The 25,010-nt window shown below is 38.7% G+C and overlaps 2 protein-coding genes across 8 annotated transcripts in view; one reads left to right on the top strand and one right to left on the bottom strand.

The window, feature by feature from the left end:
* The window catches only part of ANKRD17 (ankyrin repeat domain 17), a 181,859-nt gene that overhangs the window by 12,089 nt on the left and 144,760 nt on the right, over positions 1-25,010 (bottom strand). For all 7 annotated transcript variants that reach the window (XM_032150326.2, XM_058433941.1, XM_032150336.2 and 4 more), the window contains 5 exons: positions 14,608-14,779; positions 10,304-10,751; positions 9,349-9,504; positions 5,977-6,126; positions 2,879-4,512 (listed from right to left, as the gene is read on the bottom strand). In XM_032150326.2, coding sequence (XP_032006217.1) covers positions 2,879-4,512; positions 5,977-6,126; positions 9,349-9,504; positions 10,304-10,751; positions 14,608-14,779 — 2,560 coding nt within the window. The remainder of the gene's footprint in view (positions 1-2,878; positions 4,513-5,976; positions 6,127-9,348; positions 9,505-10,303; positions 10,752-14,607; positions 14,780-25,010) is intronic.
* Positions 10,768-11,580, top strand: LOC116467053 (high mobility group protein HMG-I/HMG-Y-like). The gene has a single exon (XM_032150395.2). It carries the CDS (start codon positions 11,048-11,050, stop codon positions 11,369-11,371), a length of 324 nt encoding a protein of 107 aa, XP_032006286.1. The 5' UTR covers positions 10,768-11,047; the 3' UTR covers positions 11,372-11,580.

Below are 25,010 nucleotides of genomic sequence, written 5' to 3'. Positions count from 1 at the left end.
TATATATATATATATATATATAATATATATATGTAGGATTTTAAATAGGTTTAAGGACCAAAGAGTTGTATAAAACTACAGGGCAAAAAAGGGCTGTAGATACAATTCTACAATGAAGAGATATGATAATTACATATTAACCACATGGCCATGCTTTCCACAGCCAATACTGGAACAATTTATCATTTTTTCTTTTTTTTAAGGAGACAGGAGATTGCTCTGTTGCCCATAGCTCACCCCAGCCTCCATCTACTGGGCTCAAGTGATCCTCCTGCCTCAGCCTCCCAAGTAGGTGGGAGTACAGGTACATGCCACCACACCTAGCTTTTTTTATTTATTTTTGTAGAGGCAAGCTCTCACAATGTTGCCCAGGCGGGTCTTAAATTTCTGGCCTCAAATGAACCTCTTGTCTCAGTCTCCCAAAGTGTTGGGATTACAAGTGTGAGCCACCACATCCAGCCAATCTGTCATTGACAAAATGCAGTGTGAGGTTCAAAACATCACCTATATGATGCTCCTTCCTGAAATATTTGATCTGAATCTAATAATGGATTGACATAATCACTGAATTAAACTTGCCAACAGAGTCAATGTCAAGAATTACAGAGGAAGGCACTAGAATACTTTAGACGGAGGGAGACCAAAGACACATAACAACCAAAAGTAATGTGTGAATCTTGATTGAGTCTTAGATCAAATGGCAAGGAAAAGAGACACGCACAGGCAGAAAGAATATATTTGGGAAAATGGCATTTTATGTTGGGTGTTACTATCAAATTCATTCTCATTTTATTGGGTGCAGTAACAGTGGCATAGCTGTGAAGGCAAACATTGTGAAGATACATATCAAAGTATTTAGGGGAAAAGTATCATGTTTGAAAGTTATCTTCTCATGATTTGACAAAAGATGGGGAAGAAAAGAAAATAGAGATAGACTAAAAAGGCGGAAAAGGAGGAAACAAGGATGAAGGGGAGAGACAGGTAAGACAAGACAAGAGAGGGGGAAGAAAAGGAAGCAGCAAAAGAGAGGAAAAAAGAGGAGGGAAGAAGGAAAAGGGGAGAGGAAGGGAGGGGAGTGAGGGAGAGAGTTTGAAAAGATGTTAACAAGCAGAGAATGTATTAATAAATGTGGAAATACACAAGTTATTTACTATGCTGCTTATTCTGTCCTTACATCTTTATGTGACTTAAAAAACTTTTCAAAATACAAACTATAAAAACAGATCTGAGTCTAAAATACAAATGATCAAATTATTTACATAAGAAAAGTTAAAGGAAGAAAAATATGGAACACAAAATGAATTAGTAAGAAGTAGAGAGAAGTGAAAATTAGGATCTGAAAAAGGTTTAGGAGAAAATAAAAGGACATACTTCCTATGTAATAAAAGGAGTATCTTTAACTCAAAATGACCTGAATTAGGTAATTGATTTGTAAGTTAAACTTCAATGCTAATTTTGGCTCTAATCAACTATACACTCCCTAAAAACCTTACCTTTCTTACAGAGAAGGTCTTTCTTCTATACCTTTTCAAAAAATAAGAATTTAGTTTTTTGTTCTCTAAATCTTAATTTTAGCCTTTCTGAACCCCACACCTAGATTATCACATTTTTGGAAAGGTAAAGTATTAAATTCCAACTACTATAAAAATCAAACTTAAAGCACTTCCTATGCACTGGCACACAATGATCTAAAATCTAATTATATTGATTCTATTGTTTTAATGTAAAATAAATTATTTTTCATAGTACACATAAATATTTCAGTTGACTTCTAGCAAAGAAATATTTACTGACCACGTTCATTAAATTTTATTTACATGTTACAGAAATAGGTAAAAATAACATTGAGTTCCCATTAAACTTGGAAATTTTTGTCCCAGAATGTCATATTTCCAATAACACAGACAACGAGTTGGCAACCAAGAGCCAAATACCAAATATTTTAGGCTTTGCAGGTCACATGGTGTCTGTCCCAGCTACTCAATTCTGTCGTTGTAGCATAAAAGTAGCCTTACACAATATGCAAATGAGTGGGCATTGCTGTGTTTCAGTAAAGCTTTCTCTACAAACACTGAAATTAAATTTTGTGTTGCATGTTTATTCTTTTAAAATTTTTTTTTTTTTTTTTTTTGAGACAGGGTCCACGTGGTTATTGGCTACCGTATCAGACTGGGTAGCTCTATTTTAAAAATTATTTCAGAAATAAAAAAGATAATGCAAAATAAAACCCAATTTTTAAAATCTGTTATTTTGTATTTGTAATAAATGTAAACTTTTGGTGACAGTACCTTATTAAATTAAAACATAAGAGACTTCTGAGAGAGAAAAACATGCCTAGGCCAGGCGCTGTGGCTCACGCCTGTAATCCTAGCACTTTGGGAGGCCGAGGTGGGTGAATCACCTGAGACTGGGAGTTCGAGACCAGCTTGGCCAACATGGCGAAAACCCGTCTCTACTAAAAATACAAAAATTAGCCAGGCGTGGTGGTGCACATCTGTAATCCCAGCTACTCGGGAGGCTGAGGCAGGAGAATCACTTGAACCTGGGAGGCAGAGGTTGCGGTGAGCTGAGATCATGCCACTGCACTCCAGCCTGGGCGACAGAGCGAGACTCTGTCTCAAAAAACAAACAAACAAAAAAACCCTGCCTGATCAGAAGGCTTATTTATGGAAAATTAAATAAAAATCTATTGTAGCTTTAAAAAAGATTTTTAAAAATAACACCATACTAAACACAAACAACAGCATCTGAGTTAACTAAATCCAACAATCTTTGTCTATATCGTCCAGTCAGAGTAAAAATATTAGAAAATGACCAAGAATTTTCACATCACTTGTGCAAATGAACAGCTGCAGAATGTCAGAAAATATAAACTCACCTGAGGGACTTGGAGCAGGTCTCTGTAATGGTGGTCTAAAACCTGGAGCTTTGGAAGTATCAGACTGATGTAAAGGATCTGAATTTGGCAAATATGAGGATTTTCCTGATAGCATAGATTCTGGTGTTGACTGAGATGAAACAACAGATCCTCCCCAGAAGGCATGAGCAGAAGTAGGGCTGTTTTCAAACAATGTGCTAAAGGGCCCAAATGGTAAGGGGGCACTGAAATTGGGAGCAATAGGCTTATTTGCTGGATGTACTGAATTCTGACAAGCACTTTGTGTACTTAAGGTCGAAGGTAGCTGGACAGAAGAGGGAACACTGTGAGGTCTTTTAATGTGATTGACACTGAGGACTGCAACAGATGAATTTTGCACTGAAGCTGAATTCTTGTGAGGGGCAGTTGTGCCATGAGGGGGTGGTCTAATAGCAGGGGTTTCCATTTTAGGAGTAGGCTGGGGGCATCCCATTGGTGTCTGAGGCATAGGGTAAGTCACTGGGGCAGTAGAAGGCACCGCCACTGGAGCAGAACTTGTTGCTAAAGGAGGAACAGTCATTCTAACTTCTGGGGGAGGAACCTGAGACTGCTGAAGAGGTGGTCTTGGTTCCTGAGAAACAGATCCCGGAGGTTGTTGCTGATTAGAATGAGCTGATGAACTCCCAGAAGAACTGCTGCTGTTTGGAGGTCTAGTGTTTGTTGTTTCTACTACTGGTGGACTACCTGCTTCCTGTTCGGAGGAAGATGCCACTTTATTTGGAGATGCTGATCCACAATCCAAAGGGCTGTTTCTAGAAACCCCTCCTGGCTGGGCTGGTGGTGATGGGGAAGATGGGGATGATACTGGATAGTGTTCTTTGGCAGTAGGCATAGGATATGTGGCATTTGTGGGTGCAGTGTTGTTGTTGCTTGCTGTGGTTGTGACTGTTGTTGTGGTGGCATTGGATGTCTTCACAACTGTGACAAAAAGCTGCCTTCGGACAGAAGGTGAACTTGGACTGCCATTTGTAGATGTACCAGGCACCGTTGAAGCTGATGAACTGGTTGTAGTTGTTGGGCTTGAAGTTAAAGAACCTGCTGAATTCACCTGAGAACCACTGCTATTCTGATTGCTATGGCGAGGCACCATGTGAGGCTTAGGCGAGTTAGTAGCTCTGGCAGGGCTCAAAGGCCTGACAGGAAAAGGACCCCAAGTAGATTGAGCTGGTGGAAAAGTACCTCCAAAGTGGGTCATGGGCAACCTTGGTGGACGGATCTGCTGGAAAGTCTGAGCAGCAAGCAAAGCATGTGCAAACTGTGGAGGAGGATATGCTAATGGAAGAGAAACTGGAAAACCAGGCCTCACATTATTCACTGGGTTCTTAATGGTTTTGTGAGTGGATGCAGAAGAAATTGCAGGCACAGTGAGTGCTGTGGCAGTTTGAGATGTTGATGACAGAGCTACAGTTGTCATTTTAATTCCCATTAAGGAAGTGTTAGCAGCAGTGGTGGTAGGTGCTGATGACCCTATTTTGGAATTTGCTGAGGAGCTTTTCAAACGATTCTTTGGAATAAGTTCATCAATTTCTTTGTCTGGATCCTTGATCAAAGCATTAATCAATTGAGTTGCTTGTCTTGTTGATTCAGTGCCACCCCTATAAATTGAGAAAAAAAAATTAGGTAGAATTTTCCCTACTTTTGAGTATGTAAAGCGTTTTTAATATGTATGTGTGTACACAAACACACACACAGTTTTGTGTGTATATACATACACACATACAAACAAAGGACAGATAACAAAAGTTGGGCAGCAATTTTCTTACCATTCTTGAGGTATTCTACAAATAAAGCAATAAACTGTCCTGAATTACTACTTTTATTTTTCAGAGGAATAGTAAATGACTTATTTTTCAAAAATACATTTCACTATTGTTTCCTTAGACTAAGAAACCATTTTCCTACTGTAAAATACACTACAGTTAGAAAAACCACTGCACATAAAAGCCTATGTAATCCACAATGTTATTGAAACATTTAATACTAAAAATATTGAAACAGTTAATCAACACTAAAAATAATATAAGTAAACAAGGAAAATAATACAACCGAGTAAGACAACAGTATTTTATTTTAAATCTTGGTATCTGGGAGGACTCTGTCTACTAAAAATTCATTAGTAGTTTGTCTATTAGTAGGATAATTATTGTAACTCCTCTGAGAAGATGTCTTAAAATGACGCAGGAATCCTGATAGGGCCAACAATAGCCATATAAAACCTTAGTGCTGGATCTTCAGGAAAATATTTGATATTTATGGAAACTCCAGGGAGCAATTACCAATAAAGGGTATCTGGTTCCCTCTTTTCTAGATAAGATAGGCTGTGACTACCCAACTGCCCAGGGGAAAACCAGTCAGAAGGAGGACAATGAATAAAAAAGAGATGGCTACTTGCTTTCTTATTTTTGAGGTATGATGTAACTATTAGCCTTCCTATATAACGCAAAGGGGCATCTGCCTCACACAAACTTATATCTGCCATCTAAAAAATATAAAACTCTTTTTCAAAGGAACATGAATTTACTTTAAAGTAATTAAATATAGCTTCTTACATTCTTATGATTTCTTAGAACATCACTTTTATTTTAAGAATATTCAGGCATAAACATATTCGATGAGTTATTCAAGATAAGTTATATCTTCACTTCAGATTCAAATCTGCTCAAATTCTAAAGACACAATCTCAGAATAACAAATCTCAAAGGTTATTTGAGAAAGACAAAAACCCACTGCTTAAAATGTTAGAAATGCTCTCCCTAAAGTCTCAGAACAAGTTTTTAAGAATGTCATATAAACGCTTTATGTACAGAAATTATTTATTTAAACCTTTGCTACACATGCCTACAAAATTCCTATAAAAGTCTCTAAAACACTTCACACGAAAGTGTATTAACTAGGAAAAAAGAAAACTATAAAGTTTATCTTCTCAAACACTAATAAAATTCCCATTTTAAAAAGTATACTATGTAACACAAAGTTCCACTGAAAACTCATATGGCTATATTTCATTAAGCTATAGTGCAATAAAATAAAGGAAGAAAATGTAAGAGACAAAGTTTTGCCTTATAGTGATTATCCGGTCTCCAGTCTTGTCTTTCTGTTTATCGATATCTATGTGTGCACCAGTAAACTCCCGAATAGCATTGATATTACAGCCTCCTCTTCCAATCACTCTGGATATCACAGTTGATGGAACAGATACTTTCTTTGACCTGTTCAAAAGTTGTATATATAAATTAAGATTAATCATTAACAATAGTTATTGTAATTTTTAAAACAGGAAAGAGTATTACTAAAATGTTTTTCTATAAATACAAAATATTGTTGAATAAGCCTCTTCTATTTACCCTTATTCTAGATGAACAGAGAAAAGGCAATCAGGAGCAACAGACAGATAAGCTTTATTATAGCTTCTCATTTCACTATCAAAGATTGTTTGCTTTGTTGATTATCATTCTTCACTTGTATCGGTAAAGCACATACTACGTAGACACGTGCTGTGCTAATGCAAATACTAATGGTAAATAAGATAGACATGGGTTTCTGCCCACATATATTGACTATGTACACGCTAATTATGAAACCACCACGTCATGAGTGTTGCAATAGTATGCGTGTACACACACGTATTATATATACATATACATATATGTATATATAGACGTATATGTATATACATATATGTATATATGTATAATATATACATGTATATGTGTGTGTATATATATATTATATGTGTGTGTGTATATATGCTGGTTGGGCATCTAATCTAGCCTCAAGAGTCAAGAAAGACTTCTTGTGGGCCCCTTTTGGTGCTTTACACATACACTTCTTTTTATTCTCTAATATATATAACTCAAAGAGTGATGTTAAAAATTCATGACTGGGCGTGGTGGCTCACGCCTGTAATCCCAGCACTTTGGGAGGCTGAGGCAGGTGGATCACTTTATGTCAGGAGTTTGAGACCAGCCTGGCCAACATAGTGAAATCCTGTCTCTACTGAAAAAAATACAAAAATTAGCCAGGCATGGTGGTGTGTGCCTGCAATCCCAGCTACTCAGGAGGCTGAGGCAGGAGAATCACTTGAACCTGGGAGATGGAGGTTGCCGTGGACTGAGATTACACCACTGCACTCCAGCCTGGGCAACAGAGCGAGACTCCTTCTCAGGAAAAAAGAAAAAATATTCATTACTTCCCTGTATTCTTATAGCAGCATTAAAATGACCATCCACAAATATGAAAACTTTCTAAAAATCTTTAATAATGTCTGGAAAAAGAAAATGCTACTAGAATTTAAAAAGCAAACTCTGGCCGGGCACAGTGGCTCACACTTGTAATCCCAGCACTTTGGGAGGCTGAGGCGGGAGGATCATGAGGTCAGGAGATCGAGACCACGGTGAAACCCTGTCTCTACTAAAAATACAAATAATTAGCAGGGCGTGGTGGCGGGCGCCTGTAGTCCCAGCTACTCAGAGAGGCTGAGGCAGGAGAATGGCGTGAACCCGGGAGACGGAGCTTGCAGTGAGCCGAGATCGCGCCACTGCACTCCAGCCTGGGCGACAGAGCGAGACTCCGTCTCAAAAGAAAAAAATAAATAAAAATAAATAAATAAATAAAAATAAAAATAAAAAGCAAAATCTGAGGCCGGGCACGGTGGCTCACGCCTGTAATCCCAGCACTTTGGGAAGCCAAGGTGGGTGGTTCACCTGAGGTCAGCAGTTCAAGACCAGCCTGGCCAACACGGTGAAATCTCATCTCTACTAAAAATACAAAAAATTACCCGGGCATGGTGGCATGCACCTGTAATCCCACCTACTTGGGAGGCTGAGGCAGGAGAATCACTTCAACCTGGGAGGCAGAGGTTACAGCAAGCCGAGATCACGCCATTGCATTCTAGCCTGGGCAACAAGAGTAAAACTCCATCTCAAAACAAAAAAAAAAACAATATCCATCTAATACTTGCAAAATTACATTTTAATTTTAAACATTCAGATATAGATTATAGAGTTTCTTTTTTTTTTTTTGACAGAGTCTCATTCTGTACCCAGGCTGGAATGCAGTGGTGTGATCATAGCTCACTGCAGCCTCAAACTCCTGGGCATAAGCAATCCTCCCACCTTTCCCAAGTAGCTGAGATTACAAGCATGAACCACATGCCCAGCTAATTTTTAAATTTTGGTTTTAGCAGAGATGGGGCCTTCCTATGTTGCCCAGGCTGGTCTTGAACTCATGGTCTCAAGTGATCCTCTTGTCTTGGCCTCCCAAAATGCTGGAATTACAGGCATGAGCCACAGGTGTCAGACCTGAATTCCTGGTAAGCTGATTAAAGAATATTTCTAAAAGAAATACAGTATAGAGTTCTCAATAAAGAGAAGCAGTCAAGTATAGTTCAATAAACAAGCAAATTATTTACTGAGAATGGTTGATTAAGTATTAAAAATTGTCATATTTTCTAAAAGGAAGGGCATGATCCCTGTTCTTTATATACACAACTAAGTAACCCGACAACTCTTTTTTCCCTAAAGGGCATGATAATCAGCCAGTGATCATCATTTCCAAATTGTATAACACAGTATTAAATGCATATACAAAAACCAAATTATCTTATTATTGTATAGAGAATATTCTGATGATGTGATTTCAATTAATCCAATAGAGTGTGTATGTGAAGGAGTGAAAGAAAGAATGTGTGTATAGTGTGTGAAAATAGAGACAGAAATAAACATAGTTATGACGGGGACAAGATTTGGTCCAAAATACGGAGGAAATAAGCCAAAAACCTGTATACTGCACTTAGGGATTAACAGCAGTTACTAAGTTTGGTTCACTATAGCTTTTGTTTTAGATAACCAAAAGTTTAAATTTTTATGAAATTTCTGGAAAGTTCTTTAAAATAAGTTATCAAAGAGTGACAATGGATAACATTCTTTCTGGATTTCAGGTGTCTTACCTCCTTTTAAGTTTCTGGGATATTGTATTCCTACTCTTGGATACATATTATTTTTAAAATCCCATGCAAAACAAAGTATTTTTATCCTGAAACCCTTAAAATAAAGTTACCTTATGATTTAAAGACAACAGTTACTATGATTAGATCAACAGTTTAACATCAATACCTACTCATTCATCAAATGTTTACAAGTAGCTTTTATAATACTTCTTTGTATTATATAAAGCTTTGAGATAACGAAGCTGAAAAAGACACAATCTAAGATAGTTCTTAAAGCAAACTCCAATACTTTTGAGGGGCCAAATTAACATGTAATTTTTTTCATCTAAAATATGGCACAGGCTCTCTCTGTTGGTCAAATTTAGCCTTGAACCATCAGTTTGTTTGCAACCTTTAAAAGAGTAGGAGGAATTTAATTATAAGGTAAATAACACTTGACTGTGATATATAGCACATAAAAAGAATGACAAAAACAATTACTCACCTTCTTACAACTTCTTTCCATCCTTCTTCCCTCTTTTGCCCACGCTTAGGACTTGCTACTGTTAACTTCCCATTTGGAGAGGAAAGGGGAGATGGACCAGATTTTGTACAAGTAGATAGAGAATTACTGGTCCCTTCATTGATAGTTTCTGACAATCTATAACAAAAAGAGGGAAAGTACATTAAATATAGAACAGATGTAGAATTTTTAAATGATAAAGGTAGTCTGCGACACAATTTTTTAAAATTTATTTTTAAATAAAAAATGACGACCTTATTTTTCACTTCTCCTCATATTTAGCATATAATACAGACAGCCTTTTTTTTTTTTTCTTTTTGAGACAGGTCTCACTCTGTTACCCAGGCTGGAGAGCGACAGTGCAATCACACAGCTCACTGCAGCCTTGAGCTATCGGGTTCAGGTGATCATTCTGCCTCAGCCTCCCGAGTAGCTGGGACCACAGGTGCATGCCATCACATCGGCTAATTAAAAAAAAATTATTTGTAGAGACAGGGTCTCCCTATGTTGTCCAGGCTGGTGTTGAACTCCTGGGCCCAAGCAATCCTCCCACTTTGGCCTACCAAAGAGCTATTATTATAAGCATGAGCCATTGCACCCAGCCTAAAGAGCCAACTTTAAGAAGATACTATCTAGGGTACACATTTAGCAGAGTTGAATCACAGTAATAATCCCTTCAAAACCACAATCCTTATTTTTCATGTGCTAAGTTTAACAACCAAAAAAAAAGAAATTACATAGTAAAAATAATTTGATGTCTCATTAGTACAAAATCTAAACAAAGCTTATTCTTCAATTCAATTGAAACTGTACCTTCTTTAGCACAAAGAAAAATCCTATTTTGCAAGTTGCGAATTTACTTTCTTTACCAAAAAATTCAGTAATACGGTATTTCATGATGACACTATAAACACTGAAAATAAAAATTGGAACTAACTTTATTGAAGCCTTGCCAGAAACAGATTTTCTCTCTTCCTTTGGAAATGTAACAAGAACTGATGGCTGCTTTTTGCTGCTCACAGTGGTAGTGACTACAGCTGGTGAATGATTGTCACTCTTACGACTGCTGTTGCTGTTACTACTTTCATCGCTGCAGCTGGAAATCCTCATGTTATCACTGTCCCCACTCTCGCTGGTACTGCTGCTCTTGGACTCTCCATTCACCTTCTCTGGCTGACTGTATGAAATTGGTAGTGGATCATCAAATATAATTTGAACGTTTTCTGGAGTAATTTTATTTTTCCTGTTTTTCCTCTTTGAACTGGTTGTAGTTATGGTATTATTTCTTTTACCATGAGAACCTGCCAAAGTTGTCCAGGTTGCAGATATACCTATAGTAGTAGTGGTTGTGGCACTTGGAGGTTCTGTCAAGACTTCAGGCTCATCTGTAAAAGTAGCAATACTGAATTAGCAAGTTCTAAGTGTTCCCAGAATGTATTTAGCTATAAGCACTTGAAGAAAAGAAAAACCCAGGAGAGATACTCTACTACTATTAGCCATGTAAGTTATTCTCACATTCATTGGTAACGAGCTGGATAGGACTGATATACTCTGTGTACTCACGTTCTGTTCAAAGAATAGCAGGCAGTTATAAAAAATATTTTGGGGGGCATTTCTGGTGCTGGCGTGGCTCCAAGAAGGCCATTCCAGCCATCAATCTTCCACCTGCTCCTTAGAGAAGATGAGCGAGTCGAGCTTGAAGTCCAGCCAGCCCTTGGCCTCCAAGCAGAAAATGGACAGCACTGAGAAGCAGGGCTGGGGCAGGCCCTGCAAGCAGCCTCCGGTGAGTCCCGGGACAGCACTGGTAGGGAGTCAGAAAGAGCCTAGTGAAGTGCCAACACCTAAGAGACCTTGGGGCCAACCAAAGGGAAGCAAAAACAAGGGAGCTGCCAAGACCCGGAAAACCACCACAACTCCAGGAAGGAAACCAAGGGGCAGACTCAAAAAACTGGAGAAGGAGGAAGAGGAGGGCATCTCGCAGGAGTCCTCGGAGGAGGAGCAGTGACCATGTGTGCTGCCTGTGCCTCACTGAAGGAGCAGCTTCCTTCTGGGACTGGACAGCTTTTGCTCCGCTTCCACCACCCCCGCCCCTTTCCCAGGCTCACCATCACCACTGCCTCCGGCCGCCACCCCCATCCTTCCACCTGCGCCCTCACCACCACACTACACAGCACACCAGCCACTGCAGAGCCCCCATGGGCTGAGTGGGAAGCAGTTTCCCCCTGGCCTCAGTTCCCAGCTCTCCCCGACCACCCACACATACACAAGTACTCTCCTGGACAATGCTAACATCCCACTTAGCCACATCCTGCACATGCTGCATCCCCACTCTCTTAGTAGTAGCAACACTACTCTCTGGTGTTGGGGGCACCCTCTCTGCTCCTCCACTGTTCCCTCTGGCTTCCCAGTGTAGTCTGGGAGGGTTCCCTTGGCCTTAAAAGGGGCTCAAGCCCCATCTCATCCTGGCATGCCCTACTCCACTGCCCTGGCAGCAGGTGTGGCCAATGGAGGGGGTGCTGGCCCCAGGATTCCCCCAGCCAAACTGTGTTTGTCACTACGTGGGGCTCACACTTCTCATCCTTTCCCACCTCCCCTAGTCCCCGCACTAGGTTGGACAGTCCCCTTTGGCTACAGGAAGGCAGGAGGGGTGTGAGCCTCTTACTCCCTCTTCACTGTGGCCCCAGCCCCCTTGCCCTCCGCCTGGGATCTGAGCACATATTGCGGTGATGGAGATGCAGTCACTTATTGTCCAGGTGAGGCCCACAAGCCCTGTGGCCACCACCTGAGGTGGGCTGGGGCATCCGTACTTTGCTTCTGCCACTAGGCCATTTTCCCCTCCTCAGAAGGGGCACCAATAACAAGGAGCTCACCCTGCCTGCTCCCAATCCTCCTGCTCCTCCCTGCCCCCACAAGGTTCTGGTTCCATTTTTCCTCTGTTCACAAACTACCTCTGGACAGTGGTGGTATTTTTTGTTCAGTGTTCCATTCTTCGACATCCGTCACTGCTGCCACTACCAGCACCAAATGTTCATCCTCATTGCCTCCTGTTCTGCCCACGATCCCCTCCCCTAAGATACTCTTCGTGGGGAAGAGGGGATGGCGCATGGCAGGCTGGGTGACCGACTACCCTAGTCCCAAGGAAGGTGGGGCCCTGCCCCTAGGATGCTGCAGCAGAGTGAGCAAGGGGGCCTGAATCGACCGTAAAGGGTGTAGGAACCACCTCCTCTCCCTGTTCTGCTGGGGAGGCGTAGCCATGATTTCTTCCAGCCTGGGGCTCTCCCTCTGGTTTCCTATTTGCAGTTACTTGAATAAAAAAAAAAATATATATATATATATATATCCTTTTCTCAGAGAAAAAAAAAATTGGGGGGACAGTTTGGAAAATATAAGTATGTACTGTATATTATGTATTATTATATAGTTATTAAATTTCTTAATGTTGTTGCAGTTATGTAAAATATGTCCTCTTTCTGGGAAAATACATAATCAAGTATCTAGGGGTGACTTCACCTGATGTGTATAGCTTACATGCAAACTACTCAAAAAAGGAGAAGACACATCCCATGTGTGCCAAAATGTTTTAAAAATATAGGTGACATAGAGGTGTTCACCATATTAATCCTTAAAATTTTCTGTAGTTTGAAAATTTTCAAAATAAAAGGCTGGAGAAGGGAAATTAAAAAACAAAACAAAACACAAACACACATACACACATTGCATGCACATATTTTTGGTGGTTTCATGGCAATGGTTCCTTCCCACAATACAGTCAGTCCTCTTTATCTATAGATTTAACCAACACTAGATTGAAAGTATTCAAAAAACAAAACAATAAACAAATACAAATTTAAAAAATACAGTATAACAACTATTTACATAGCATTTGCGTTATATTAGGTATTAGAGGTAATATAGAGATGATTTAAAGTATATGGGAGAATGTGCATAATTTTTATGCAAATATTACACCATGTTATATAAAGACTTGAGTATCTGAATTTTGGTATCCGTGAGGGTCCTGGAAACCATCCCCTGTGGATATGAAGGGACAGGATTACTATACTTCCATCCCAAATAACCTTTTGATTACAACCTAGTTAAAAATAATTCCCTCATTTGGAGAAATCGATGATCTGGATTGTAGATGATATTATGAAATTACCATTTATAATACCTAAAATGGTATTATGATGATGTAAGCAAATGTCATTCTTGGGATGTGGGCTTAATTATTTATAGGTGGCCAGCGCGGTGGCTCATGCCTGTAATCCCAGTACTTTCGGTGGCTGAGGCGTCGGGGATCACTTGAGATCAGGAGTTAGAGGCTAGTCTGGCCAACATGGCAAAACCCCATCTCTACTAAAAATATGAAAATTAGGTGGACATGGTGGCACGTGTCTGTAGTCCCAGCTACTTGGGAGGCTAAGGTGGGAGAATAGCTTGAACCCGGGAAACGGAGGTTGCAGTGAACCGAGAGCATGATACTGCACTCCAGGCTGGGCGACAGAGCAAGACTCGGTCTCAAAAAAAAAAAAAAAAAAAAAAAAAAAACCGATTTATAGGCGCAATGTCAGGATGTCTGCAATCTACTTTTTAGATGGCTCAGAAAAAAATATGTAGAAGTACTTAAAGAGAAAAATAAAGCAAATATGGTAAAATTTTAACAATTTTGTCAATGTAGGTGGAATGTATTCAGGTATTTATTTTATCATCTGTCAACTTGTCTGTAGTTTTGAAACTTTTCATAATAAAGTTAGGGAGGAATTCAGTCAACAACAAAAAAAAGCATATATCTTTTCTTTTCTCTTTTTTTTGATACAAGGTCTTGCTCTGTCACCCAGGCTGGAGTGCAGTGGTGCCAGATCATGGCTCGCTACAGTCTCAACCTCCCAGGCTGAAGTGATCCTCCCACCTTCCCTCTGCATCCCCCCCATCTCCAGTAGCTAGCTGGGACTACAGGAGTATGCTACTGTGTCCAGCTAATTAACATTTTTTTTTTTTCTTTTTTTGTAGAGACAGTCTCACTTTGCTGCCAAGGCTGGTCTTGAACTCTTAGACTCAAATGACTCTCTCACCTTGACCTACCACAAAATTCTGGGATTACGGGCGTGAGCCACTGTGCCTGGCCTATGTTAAGGGGTTAATAACTTAAAAGCATATTTTCAAGAGTGACTGATAATCAAGTAAATATAATTTTAACTAGAATATAAAACAAATGGGATGGTTGTTAAGAGAAAATACCTTCAACTTTAAGCTTTTCTTTTTCTTGAGCAGCTTGGAGTTCAAAGTTCTCTTTATTTTTGGCTTCAATTTCTTCTAGTTTTCTTCTTTGTTCTTCCTTTTTCTTCCTTCTCTTCTCTTTTCTTTTTTCTCTTTTCGCAGCCAAAGCCAGCCTCCGACTTTCTTCCCTTAACTGTTAAAGATCAATAAAGCAGAAATACAACGTTGAAATTTACCCTGGAGAAGAAGTTGTCACATAATCATTTAATCATAAGGAAACCATGATATCATAAAATTCAAAGTCATCTAGTTCAATTCATTGTTTTATCAAGATCATATTCAAACCACTCTAAAGAGACTATTTTTACAATATCAAGATCAAATTAACAATATAAGACTAATTTTAAAATGGGTAAATAATAAACAGATACATAGCTTTTAATCATTAAGGATATGTAAGTTGAACTGACAAAGTACCATTTTTTGATCATTAAGTTGGCGAAATTTAAAAAGGCATCAGATATCAGCACAAGTTTGAGAAACTGAATTCTCTCCTGTACTGCTGTGGGCATGAATATTTACATTTTAGAAAAAGTAATTTGAAAGCCTCCTAACAAAAATTACAAACTGCTGATCTTATCCTAACAACTTATTCTATAAAATGTCTATCTCTAGTGAAAAAACAAGGGTTCAGAAATTTTCTTTGCAAATTGATTATAATGGCAATACATGGAAACAAGGTAAATCTATCAATGGGAAGGAATAAATTAACAGTATATATTCACAGAACACTAGATAGCCACCGTAAGTATTATAAATACGTACTTGGGAAAATGCTATTTACATTTGTTAGGAGAAAAAAAGGCACACTGAAGACTAATAATCACTTTTATGAGAGAAGAGAACCCTCTTTGTGCATCAATTTGTATAAATACAGAAAAAAAACCATAAAAGTTATAAATAAAAGGGTAACAGAGACTACCTCTGGAGGGTGGAACAGGAGGAGGGATAGCAGAAAGATGGTGACTTTCAATTTTACTTTATATAACTATACATTGTTTCTATTTGTTAAAATGAGTACATTAGTACCTTCATAGTCAAAAAACTAAGTGTAGGTTTAAAAGTCCAAAAATATATCTTAATAAACTATTTTAACTGTTAAATTTTCCTTCTTGGTTCATAAAGGTATGAAAATCATCTTCAAACTCTGTCTGCATGTCATCTAAAAGATGTTTTTTAAAAACTATTCTCCACCCATAATCTAGCATTCTGAATTATTTTATGTGTATTTTAAATATGTGTCAAAACAATGTCAGTTAAGGCATGGAGCCTACAACATGTAAAACCAGTCCTCACAAATTCATAAGCCAAATAATATTTAGTTTTCATTCAAAAAAGTCTGACTTCATCTTTTAAGTGCTGTGCTTTTGCTAGATATTCTCTTTCCTGCCTTTCAAATTAACCCTCTCCGTTTTTTTGTTGTTTTTTTTTTTTTTTAAGCCAAATTTAGCAGCGGGGGGTTGTATACCAACTTTAGTGACACTAACGTTAATAAGTTCTGATAACCCATGACAGTCAAACCAGCTCTCTGCTAGGTTCTTGAAAAGTTTGGCCCACCACCAGGTTTTTACACCCTGGGGTAATGCAACATACTTACCTTAGGCTAGGTGAGAGATAAGTCTTATTTCTGAAAAGGGCAACAGTGAAGGAAAACCTGTATGTAGAATACCCATACTTTCTCCAGCAGACCGATTTTAGGAAAGAATGCATCTAAAAGCTAAAGATACAGAAACTGCCTGCATCGTAACCCTGGAAATTTCTGCTGGACTCCCAGAAAGCTCCAGTCTGAAGATCAGTAGAGGACGAGCTTTTACCCCTGCTTAAGTATTAGGAACAAAACAGTAACTGGTGACCTTTACTCCCTGGATCACCACAAGGGAGGAGCAATATCTGACTGGTGAGTTTGAAAGAAGAAACTGAGCATGTGTGACTCAGCTCATTTGAGCCTTGTTTATGTGTTTTCTCCACGTGGACCCCAGTGAAGGAGGGAGAAGTGTGGTTGTTCTGTCTAGCTTTGACTTAGTGGAACAGGTAAGTATAAGAGGGAGAGGAGGAGTGAAAGCAAAGGTGAAACGTGCACCAGAAAAACATATTATCAAAGCAGCTATGGCTACAAGTGTGTATTAAGTCTCTCTACTTCAGGATTAGGAATAACAAAATCAATATTTTATCTGTATCATATCTGTACAGACAGAAAAATCCTGGGAAAGGAATGGTTTGGGGGAGACTCAAAACAGCAAATGAAGTTTTAGAGTTTTGGCTTATCCATGATGGGTTGTTCATTTAGCTGGAATTTTGAGCTTGTCTGGTAGCAGGAGCTAATTATGACTGCTATTTAAGCGGGGGGCAGGGGGGATTTGGGAGTGGAGAATTTTAAGAGTAAGAGTTTTAATTCAGAAAGCAGGATTTCATTTTAAGCCCATATGTCCTAGATGTTGATGGGGGTGGTAGGTTTGGGTAGGTCTGGGTAGGTCATAGGGTGTGGCTGGGTCTTAGATATGTAAATTTCTCAGGGCTGGTAGAGTCAGTCGGGGGTAGCCCTTTGGCAAGAGTAATATGAGTTTGGATTATGGAACTTCAGAGTTTAACCCTAAGAGGTAAGTATTTACTCGTTTCTAAATTTTGAAGTTTTAATGCCAGCGTTTTGATAATCTGATATATTTTACTAACCCTCTGAATTCACTAAGGGTAGGTAGGGCACTAATTCAGAGGTCCTAGGGAAACTTTCTGGGGGGAGATACCAAGTTATGGCTACAAAATGACCCAACTTTACATGGCATGGAGCTCTAAAAGTAAGCAGAATTAGCAAGTGTGGATCAACAGATACAGGATTTAAGAGGCATCATAAGTTTGCAGGTGGTAGCTGAAACTAACAAATGAGGTAACCAGAGGAAAAAGGTATAACTGTGTGTGTGTGTATACATACACACATATACCTACTATTTTACTATATATAATAAAATATATAAATATTATACATATATAAAGAGAGAGTTTATGTATATGTGTGTGTGACAGAGAGAATATCTAAGGGGTAAAGGAAGAACAAATGAAGCTTCTGAAAGGCATAATCAGAGGAAGACAAACAGGAGAAAGCAACTCCAATGGGAGAAGGAAGGCCAGCCAGATCAACACTGGTAAACCTCACGAAAGTGGTGGGCATCAATAAGAACTGAAAAGAGGTAAATGGATTTGGCGTGCTTTGTGAAATGAAAAGACACAAAAAATAAAATTTAAAAAAAGAAGGATTTGTCAGTTAAGATGCCATTGGTTACCTCCACCACAGTTAGTTTATTGGAGAAGCAGGTCACATGGTTCCGAGCTGAGATTTAATTTAAAATAGTTAATAAGACATAGAGATTATTATAAGCATTAAAAGAAAGGCAAAATACTAAATTTGAGAAAAAGTTTCATTAGGATAGAGCTACCTTGATTGTACCTCTACCTTGACTGAAGCTGTAGGTAGTGGGTAGGAGTTAGTAAAACAGTAGAAATTGAAGATAAAGGCATAGGGAGAGGTGCTAATAACTGATAGAAAATCCCAGAGAGCATATGGAAAGAGTAACTAAACCAGGAAGATTCAAGTACGTCCAGAGGCATAAGAAAATAAAACTAAAAATTCAGTCTCACTTTCTATATTTTCTCTCACTTTCTCTCATAAGCCTAAATCTCATTTTACTTCTTGGAGAACTGCTGTCATGTTTGTTAGTGTATGTGGGGGAGGTTAGAGGCTTTGAGAAAAAGGGTCAAGTTAGGCAGGAGAATGGCGTGAACCTGGGAGACGGAGCTTGCAGTGAGCCGAGATCACGCCACTGCACTCCAGCCTGGGTGACAGAGTGAGACTCCGTCTCAAAAAAAATAAATAAATAAAATAAAATAACTTCACTGTGGAATGGGAGAGGGCACTAACTCAACTGATGATTTCTAATTGAGGGCTCAGGAAACAAAGTGACATTTGGGAGTTAGGCTTTATAAGATGAGAATTTAAGGACTTGGGGAGAGCCAGTCCAGACTAAACAAATACTGTAGATTTGGATATATGAAAGTGAATGGGGTATGTGAGGAGTAGCGAACCACAGTGAAAGATGAGCCTGGAGAAATAAGAGGAAGACCTGAATGTTTAGAATTTCCTATGCAATCAACGAAGAGGCACTGAGGGTTTCTGAGGAGAAAGTAAGGCATCCCACCCATGTATTAAAAAAATATGTGGGCTGGGCACGGTGGCTCATGCCTGTAATCCCAGCACTTTGGGAGGCCAAGGTGGGCAGATCACGATGTCAAGAGATCGAGACCATTCTGGCCAACATGGTGAAACCCCATCTCTACTAAAAATACAAAAATTAGCTGGGTATGGTGGTGCACACCTGTAGTCCCAGCTACTCAGAAGGCTGAAGTAGGAGAATCGCTTGAACCCAGGAGGCGGAGGTTGCAGTGAGCTGAGATTGCGCCACGGCCCTCCAGCCCGGCAACAGAGTGAGACTCCGTCTTTAAAAAAAAAAAAAGTGAAACTGGAAAAGTTACACCAGAGCAGAAAAGGAATACTGAAGACAACAGATAAGAGAGGGACACAGATATGTATACAGGGAGACTTTTAAGAAGCCAAATGCAAAATTTTGGGTGAGAAGTGATCACTCAGAGAGGAAGTGGATGGAACAGAAGGCAGACACAGAGACTGCCAAAGCTAAATAAAAGGTGATGGTAGTGATGATGATAATAATCATGATGACAATGCTAATACAGCTAATATATAGAGGGTCTAATATGTGCCAGATACTGGTCTAAGTTAACTTACCAAGTTAATTCATTTACTGGATGTAAAGAATGGGAGGCAAAAATAATTGAGAACCTAAAAGTAGCATCAAGATTTCATTTCTCAATAAAGAGTAGTAATATCAACAGCAGAAAGAGATCAAGAAGTTTCAAAGGAAGGTAGGGGAAAGATCCAACAAAAATTTTCTGGTAACTTGCTATGTGCTATGCACAGTTCTAGTTTCACCAGTAAACCGGATAAAACATCCCTGTCTTCAAGTTTACATTTAGTTGGTTAGGGGAGGGTGGATACAGACAAATAGAACGCATACATTATAGTTTGTTAAAAGGTGGTAAGTGCAATGTAAAAAAGGGGAAAAGAGCAGCGAGATGAAAAATGTGTGTATGGAGACAAATGGGGGGGGGTTGATTTTTAAATAGGGTAATCAGTGTACCCCTCATGAGATGAAGTTACGTGAACACCTGAAGGACATAAAATATTTCAGCCAAAAGGAGCCAGTACAAAAGCTCTAAGTTAGAACTGGACCCAGTATATTCAAGTAAGCTAGTGTGGCTAAGAACAGTAGAAAATGAGTTTCAGGGAACAGTATCAGGAGGCTTGATCACCTAAGGCCTTGCAGAGCATTTTAAAGACTGTCTTTTACTGAGAGGGAAATGGAAAGTCATTGTCGGGCTCTGAACAGAAGTGTGATATGATTTGATTTAGATAATTGAAGAGGATCAGAGTGCTACATAAACTACAAGCAATGATGGAATCAGGGAGACCAGTTAAATGACTAATGCAGGTATGAGATTAAATTAATTGTTTGAACCATGGTGATAAGTGATAAAGATTATATATCTATATTTTGAGAGAAGGTCTCACACTGTTGCCTAAGCTGGAGTACAGGAGCACAATCACAGCTCACTGCAGTGACCTCCCCAGGCTCAGGTGATCCTCCCACCTCCGCCTCCTGAGTAGCTAATTTTCAGGCAAAGGTAACGAGATTTTTCAAAGCGATTGAGTACAGAGAGAAATTAAGGATGACTTCAAGGTTTCTGGCCTGAGCAGTAAGAGTTGTGGGTTTGGGGTGGGCAAAGATCAGGAGTTCATATTTGGACACATCAAGTGTGAGATGTCTAATTAGGTATTCAAATGGACATGTTGAACAGCTAGCTGAATATATGATACTGAAGTTTAGAAAAGAAGTCTGGGCTAGAGATGAACATTCGGGATCAACTGGTGTACATTTAAAGTTAGGGGGCAGGATAAGACCACCAGTGGATAAAGACCATGTAACAAGTCAAAAGGCTTTTCGCTAAAAGGTAGGGGAGAAGAGGAGGAACCAGCAAGAGGACATAGGAACATCCAGACAGGTAGGAGGAAAAAAAATGCCTGTAGTGGCATGAAAGCCAAGTGAAGACAGTATATCAAATGTTATTAGTTCAGTAAGATAAAGAGGGAGAGAAGTAACCATTGGATTTAGCTACATGAAAGTCACTGGAAATCACAAAAGCATAATTTTAGTGAGTTGTGGGAGTTGAGAGCCAGCCTGTCAGGAACAGATTCAGGATAATGGAAGAAAAAATGGAGGTGACTGAAAGCGGCGGTTCAGGGATCTTTACCGCAAAGGGAAGCAGAGAAATAGGTCTGTAGCTAAAAAGTTGAGGCAAGAGGGTTGAAGTCAAAAGGTTTTCTGTGTTTAAGGTTGGAGAAACAAGTGTGTATGCTGATGAGAATGATTCAAGAGAGGGAAAAAAATAGGAGAAAGAAAAGGAATTGCTATGGACAGTGCTGTTGAGAAGGAGAAACCATATAGGATCTGGTACACAATGAAGGGACTGGTTACCAAAAGTTTATCTAGGCCGGGCACGGTGGTTCACGCCTGTTATTCCCAGCACTTTGGCAGGCCAAGGCAGGCAGATTGCCTGAGGTCAGGAGTTCGAGACCAGCCTGGCTAACATGGTGAAACCTCGTTTCTACCAAAAATACAAAAATTAGTAGGGCATGGTGGCCCATGCCTGTAATCCCAGGTACTTGGGAGCGTGAAGCAGAAGAATCACTTCAACCTGTGAGGTGGAGGTTACAGTGAGCTGAGATCATGCCACTGCTCTCCAGCATGGGTGACAGAGTGAGAGGCTCTGTCTCAAAAAAAAAAAAAAAAAAAAAAAGTTTATCCAGTCACTGGTAGGAAGTATATGGGTGTAGATGTTGGTGGGTGGATAGATAGGGTAGGCAAAGTCTTTGGAAGTTTTCTTCTGATGCTTCCATTTTCTCATTAAAGGTAAAGAAGAGGAGGTGCAGGTATTGGTGGGCAGATAAGATGGTGTAGGGAAAGTCTTTGCAAGTTTTCTTCTGATTTTTCAGTTTTCTCAGGATGCAAGGTCACCTATTGAAGGTGAAAGAGAGATGGTGCTGGAGTTCCTAGGATAAGGGAGAAAGTAAGAAACAGTGGTCTAGATGAATCGAAGACCAAATTAAGGAAATGCAGCATTTTAACTACTGGTCAGCATTAAAGGGCTAGGGAAATCTAGTAAAGCTACTGGTCAGCATAAAAGGGTTTGTTGTCACACATTTCAAGTAAAATTAGTCATAAAGATTGTTTTCTCTCAACACATTTAGTTACTGAGGTTCATGTGAGAATAAGAAGAAAGAAAGGAGTAAGGAACAATGAAAGGGTAGTATGACATAAATGGTTCTTAACATTTATTGGTCGGTGGTGTTGGCAGGATTATTAAAAGTACAATTCTAGAGGGAGTAAAGTTGAAAAGATAGAAAGCAATAATCAGGGAATGAAATGTGTGAAACCGAGAATGGGATAGGTTGTGTTTGAAAAATATACTATAACCTAGCTCCCTAAAAGTTTACAAAAAAAAAAAAAAAAAAAGGTAGAGGAAAAAAACTAAAATGATGTGAAGGGGGTGAAATAATTATATCAAAAATGTAAGTTTAAAATATCTGCTAGGGATTCTAACAGCCAAGAACATAATGTTCTAAGAGAGCAAGCAATTAACTGTTAAGAAGATTCCATAACTTGACCAGATGGAACTACTCCAGAGCAGGGACTCTTCCACTTAGTAAATGCTCAATAAATAAATGTTTACTAAATAAGTATTAAAAAATCTGGTGGCCTTAATATAATGGCCACTGATCTCTTTTTCTTTTGTAGAGACGGGGTCTCACTACGTTGGCCAGGCTGGATTTGAACTCCTGGGCTCAGCCTCCTGAGTAGCTGGGACTACAAGCATGTACCACCATGCCCAGCTTTCTGCAGCAGTTTTTATAAACCAAATTTTCCAAATTAGAAAGACTGACCAAAGAAGCACTTTTATACAAGGAATAACTTACGTATGGAGAATCTCAACTCAGACCAGTCAAGACCAACTCCAGCGATGAAGCCAGAATGTAATATATCTCAAAAGGCTAAAGAAGTACATTTTCCCAGATGTAAATTATAATTAAAAAACAGTGTGCCAAACTCTAATATCCCAATCTGATAATCTTTCAAATAAAAATATGGGCTGTAGTTCAGGAAAAAAGTGGCTTCTCTATAATTTAAAATTTTACATATGTTCCACGTTCACTCAAAACTATACATAAAAGTATATAATGCATGTGGAGGAATCAATTTAGATAGAATTAATTTATGATTAAGAATTCTTCATTACCTTTTGGTTTTAATATTATGGAAAAATATACAATGACATATAAAAGAAGCTTCTGTTGACTTCTCTTAAAGGCTCTTGAAAGTATAAACATTAAGGTTAGATAATGCTGGCAAGAATACAAGGAAATGACATTGGTGTATTGCTGATGGTACTAGGAAAGTATTCTGCAAGTATCTACTAAATTAAAAATACAGTAGTGCCCCCTTATCCATGATGAATAAATACATTCCAAGATCCCTGGTAGATGCCTGAAACCTTGGATAGTACTGGACCCTGTAATATATACGTTTTTTCATAGAAACCCATGATAAAATTTAATTTATAAATTAGACACAATGAAAGATAAGCAACAATAACAATACAATAGAACAATTATAACAATATGCCAGTAACACTACTCTTGCACTTTGGGGCCATTATTAAGTAAAATTAGGGTATCTTGAACACAAGCACTGTGATACCTCAACAGTCAATCTGATAACTGAGGGCCACTGAGTGGATACACCAGACAAAAGGAGGATTCATGTCCCAGGTGGGACAGAAAAGGATGGCGCAAAATTTCATCACACTACTCAGAACGGCATGCAACATGAAACTTATGAATTGTTTATTTCTGGAATTTTCCATTTAATATTTTCAGACCATAGGGAAAGCAAAACCACAAATAAAGGGACTACTATATGTTGACCCACATGAAGGAACTTATTTCATAAGAATGAAAGGAGCAAAATATTTTAAAAATATGTATAAGGGTATTTATTACAATACTATTTGTCGTGACAAAAAACTGGAAACAAACTTATTATGGACTATTCTGCAGTTACTTAAAATCACTATCAAATGACAATATCCATCAGTTACTAAGAGAGGAGAAAGCAAGTATTAGAGTAATATGTTTGCATGATTCTGATTTTTTTAAAAAGTACACCATCACAATAAGTGTGAATATTTATTCATTCAACAAATATTTACTGAGTGCCTACTATATGCCAGACACTATTTTATGGCACATATGTTCTAGTGGTAGAGAGAGACAAACAAGATAATTAAGTATTTTGAATGAATACAATATTTAGAATGTTGAAAAGTGAAAAATAAAGCAGAGAGGAGCAGAAAAGTGCTTGTGAAGAGGAAACTAAAACATGAGGACATCTAAGGGACATTCATGGAAGACGCTGCTGACAGCACAACAAAAAGAGGATGGTCAGTATGGATAGAGCAAGGTGACTAAGAGAAAGTAATAAAAAACAAGGCCAGAGAGGTATAAGAAGTGGTGTGGGTAGGCAGATCATTGCAGGGTCTTAAAAGGCTTTATAGGTAATTGCAGAGGTAAAGATTTTAAAACAACCATTATCACATTTCTAACTTCAGTTATCTTAAAATGATGGCAGCTGTTCTTGTCTTTGTCTGTTTCACAGTTTAAACTGAACACACTGTTATAATAAAAAACCAAAAATTTAAAGAATCAAATATATATTCTATCACATAACTTGGCTCAATTATACTGCCTTGTATTTAGCAGGCATTAAATAAATGTTAGGTAGTGAACATAAAAACAGGTCAAGTAATAGTTATAGTGGTCATTATATCTCTTAATGCACTCACATTCTTTTAACATTTTTAAATGGCCACAACAGCTACTTTTAATTTGCTCAGAATATAAACCAGAAATTTTTAAAAATGAAGAGCTTCCAAAATAAAATACATCTTTTCAGGAAATAGTATTTTCAAATTTAAATTGGAATAAAGTACTTCAAATGATTCATATTAATGTAGGATAAAATGTAGAGCTTAATAAAGAAAGCAAGTATAGTAAAAAAGAATGGGCCGGGCGCGGTGGCTCACGCTTGTAATCCCAGCACTTTGGGAGGCCGAGGCGGGCGGATCACGAGGTCAGGAGATCGAGACCACGGTGAAACCCCGTCTCTACTAAAAATACAAAAAAT

This window comes from Hylobates moloch, unplaced genomic scaffold (genome assembly GCF_009828535.3).
Source record: "Hylobates moloch isolate HMO894 unplaced genomic scaffold, HMol_V3 SCAFFOLD_2, whole genome shotgun sequence".
In the NCBI taxonomy this organism is placed as follows: domain Eukaryota; kingdom Metazoa; phylum Chordata; class Mammalia; order Primates; family Hylobatidae; genus Hylobates; species Hylobates moloch.
Note: the sequence above shows the minus strand (reverse complement) of the source record. Positions and strands in the feature narration are given on the sequence as shown.

What these genes read in the sequence shown, in the direction of transcription:
- LOC116467053 (XM_032150395.2), top strand. Translation starts at nt 11,048, where the DNA reads ATGAGCGAGTCGAGCTTGAAGTCCAGCCAGCCCTTGGCCTCCAAGCAG.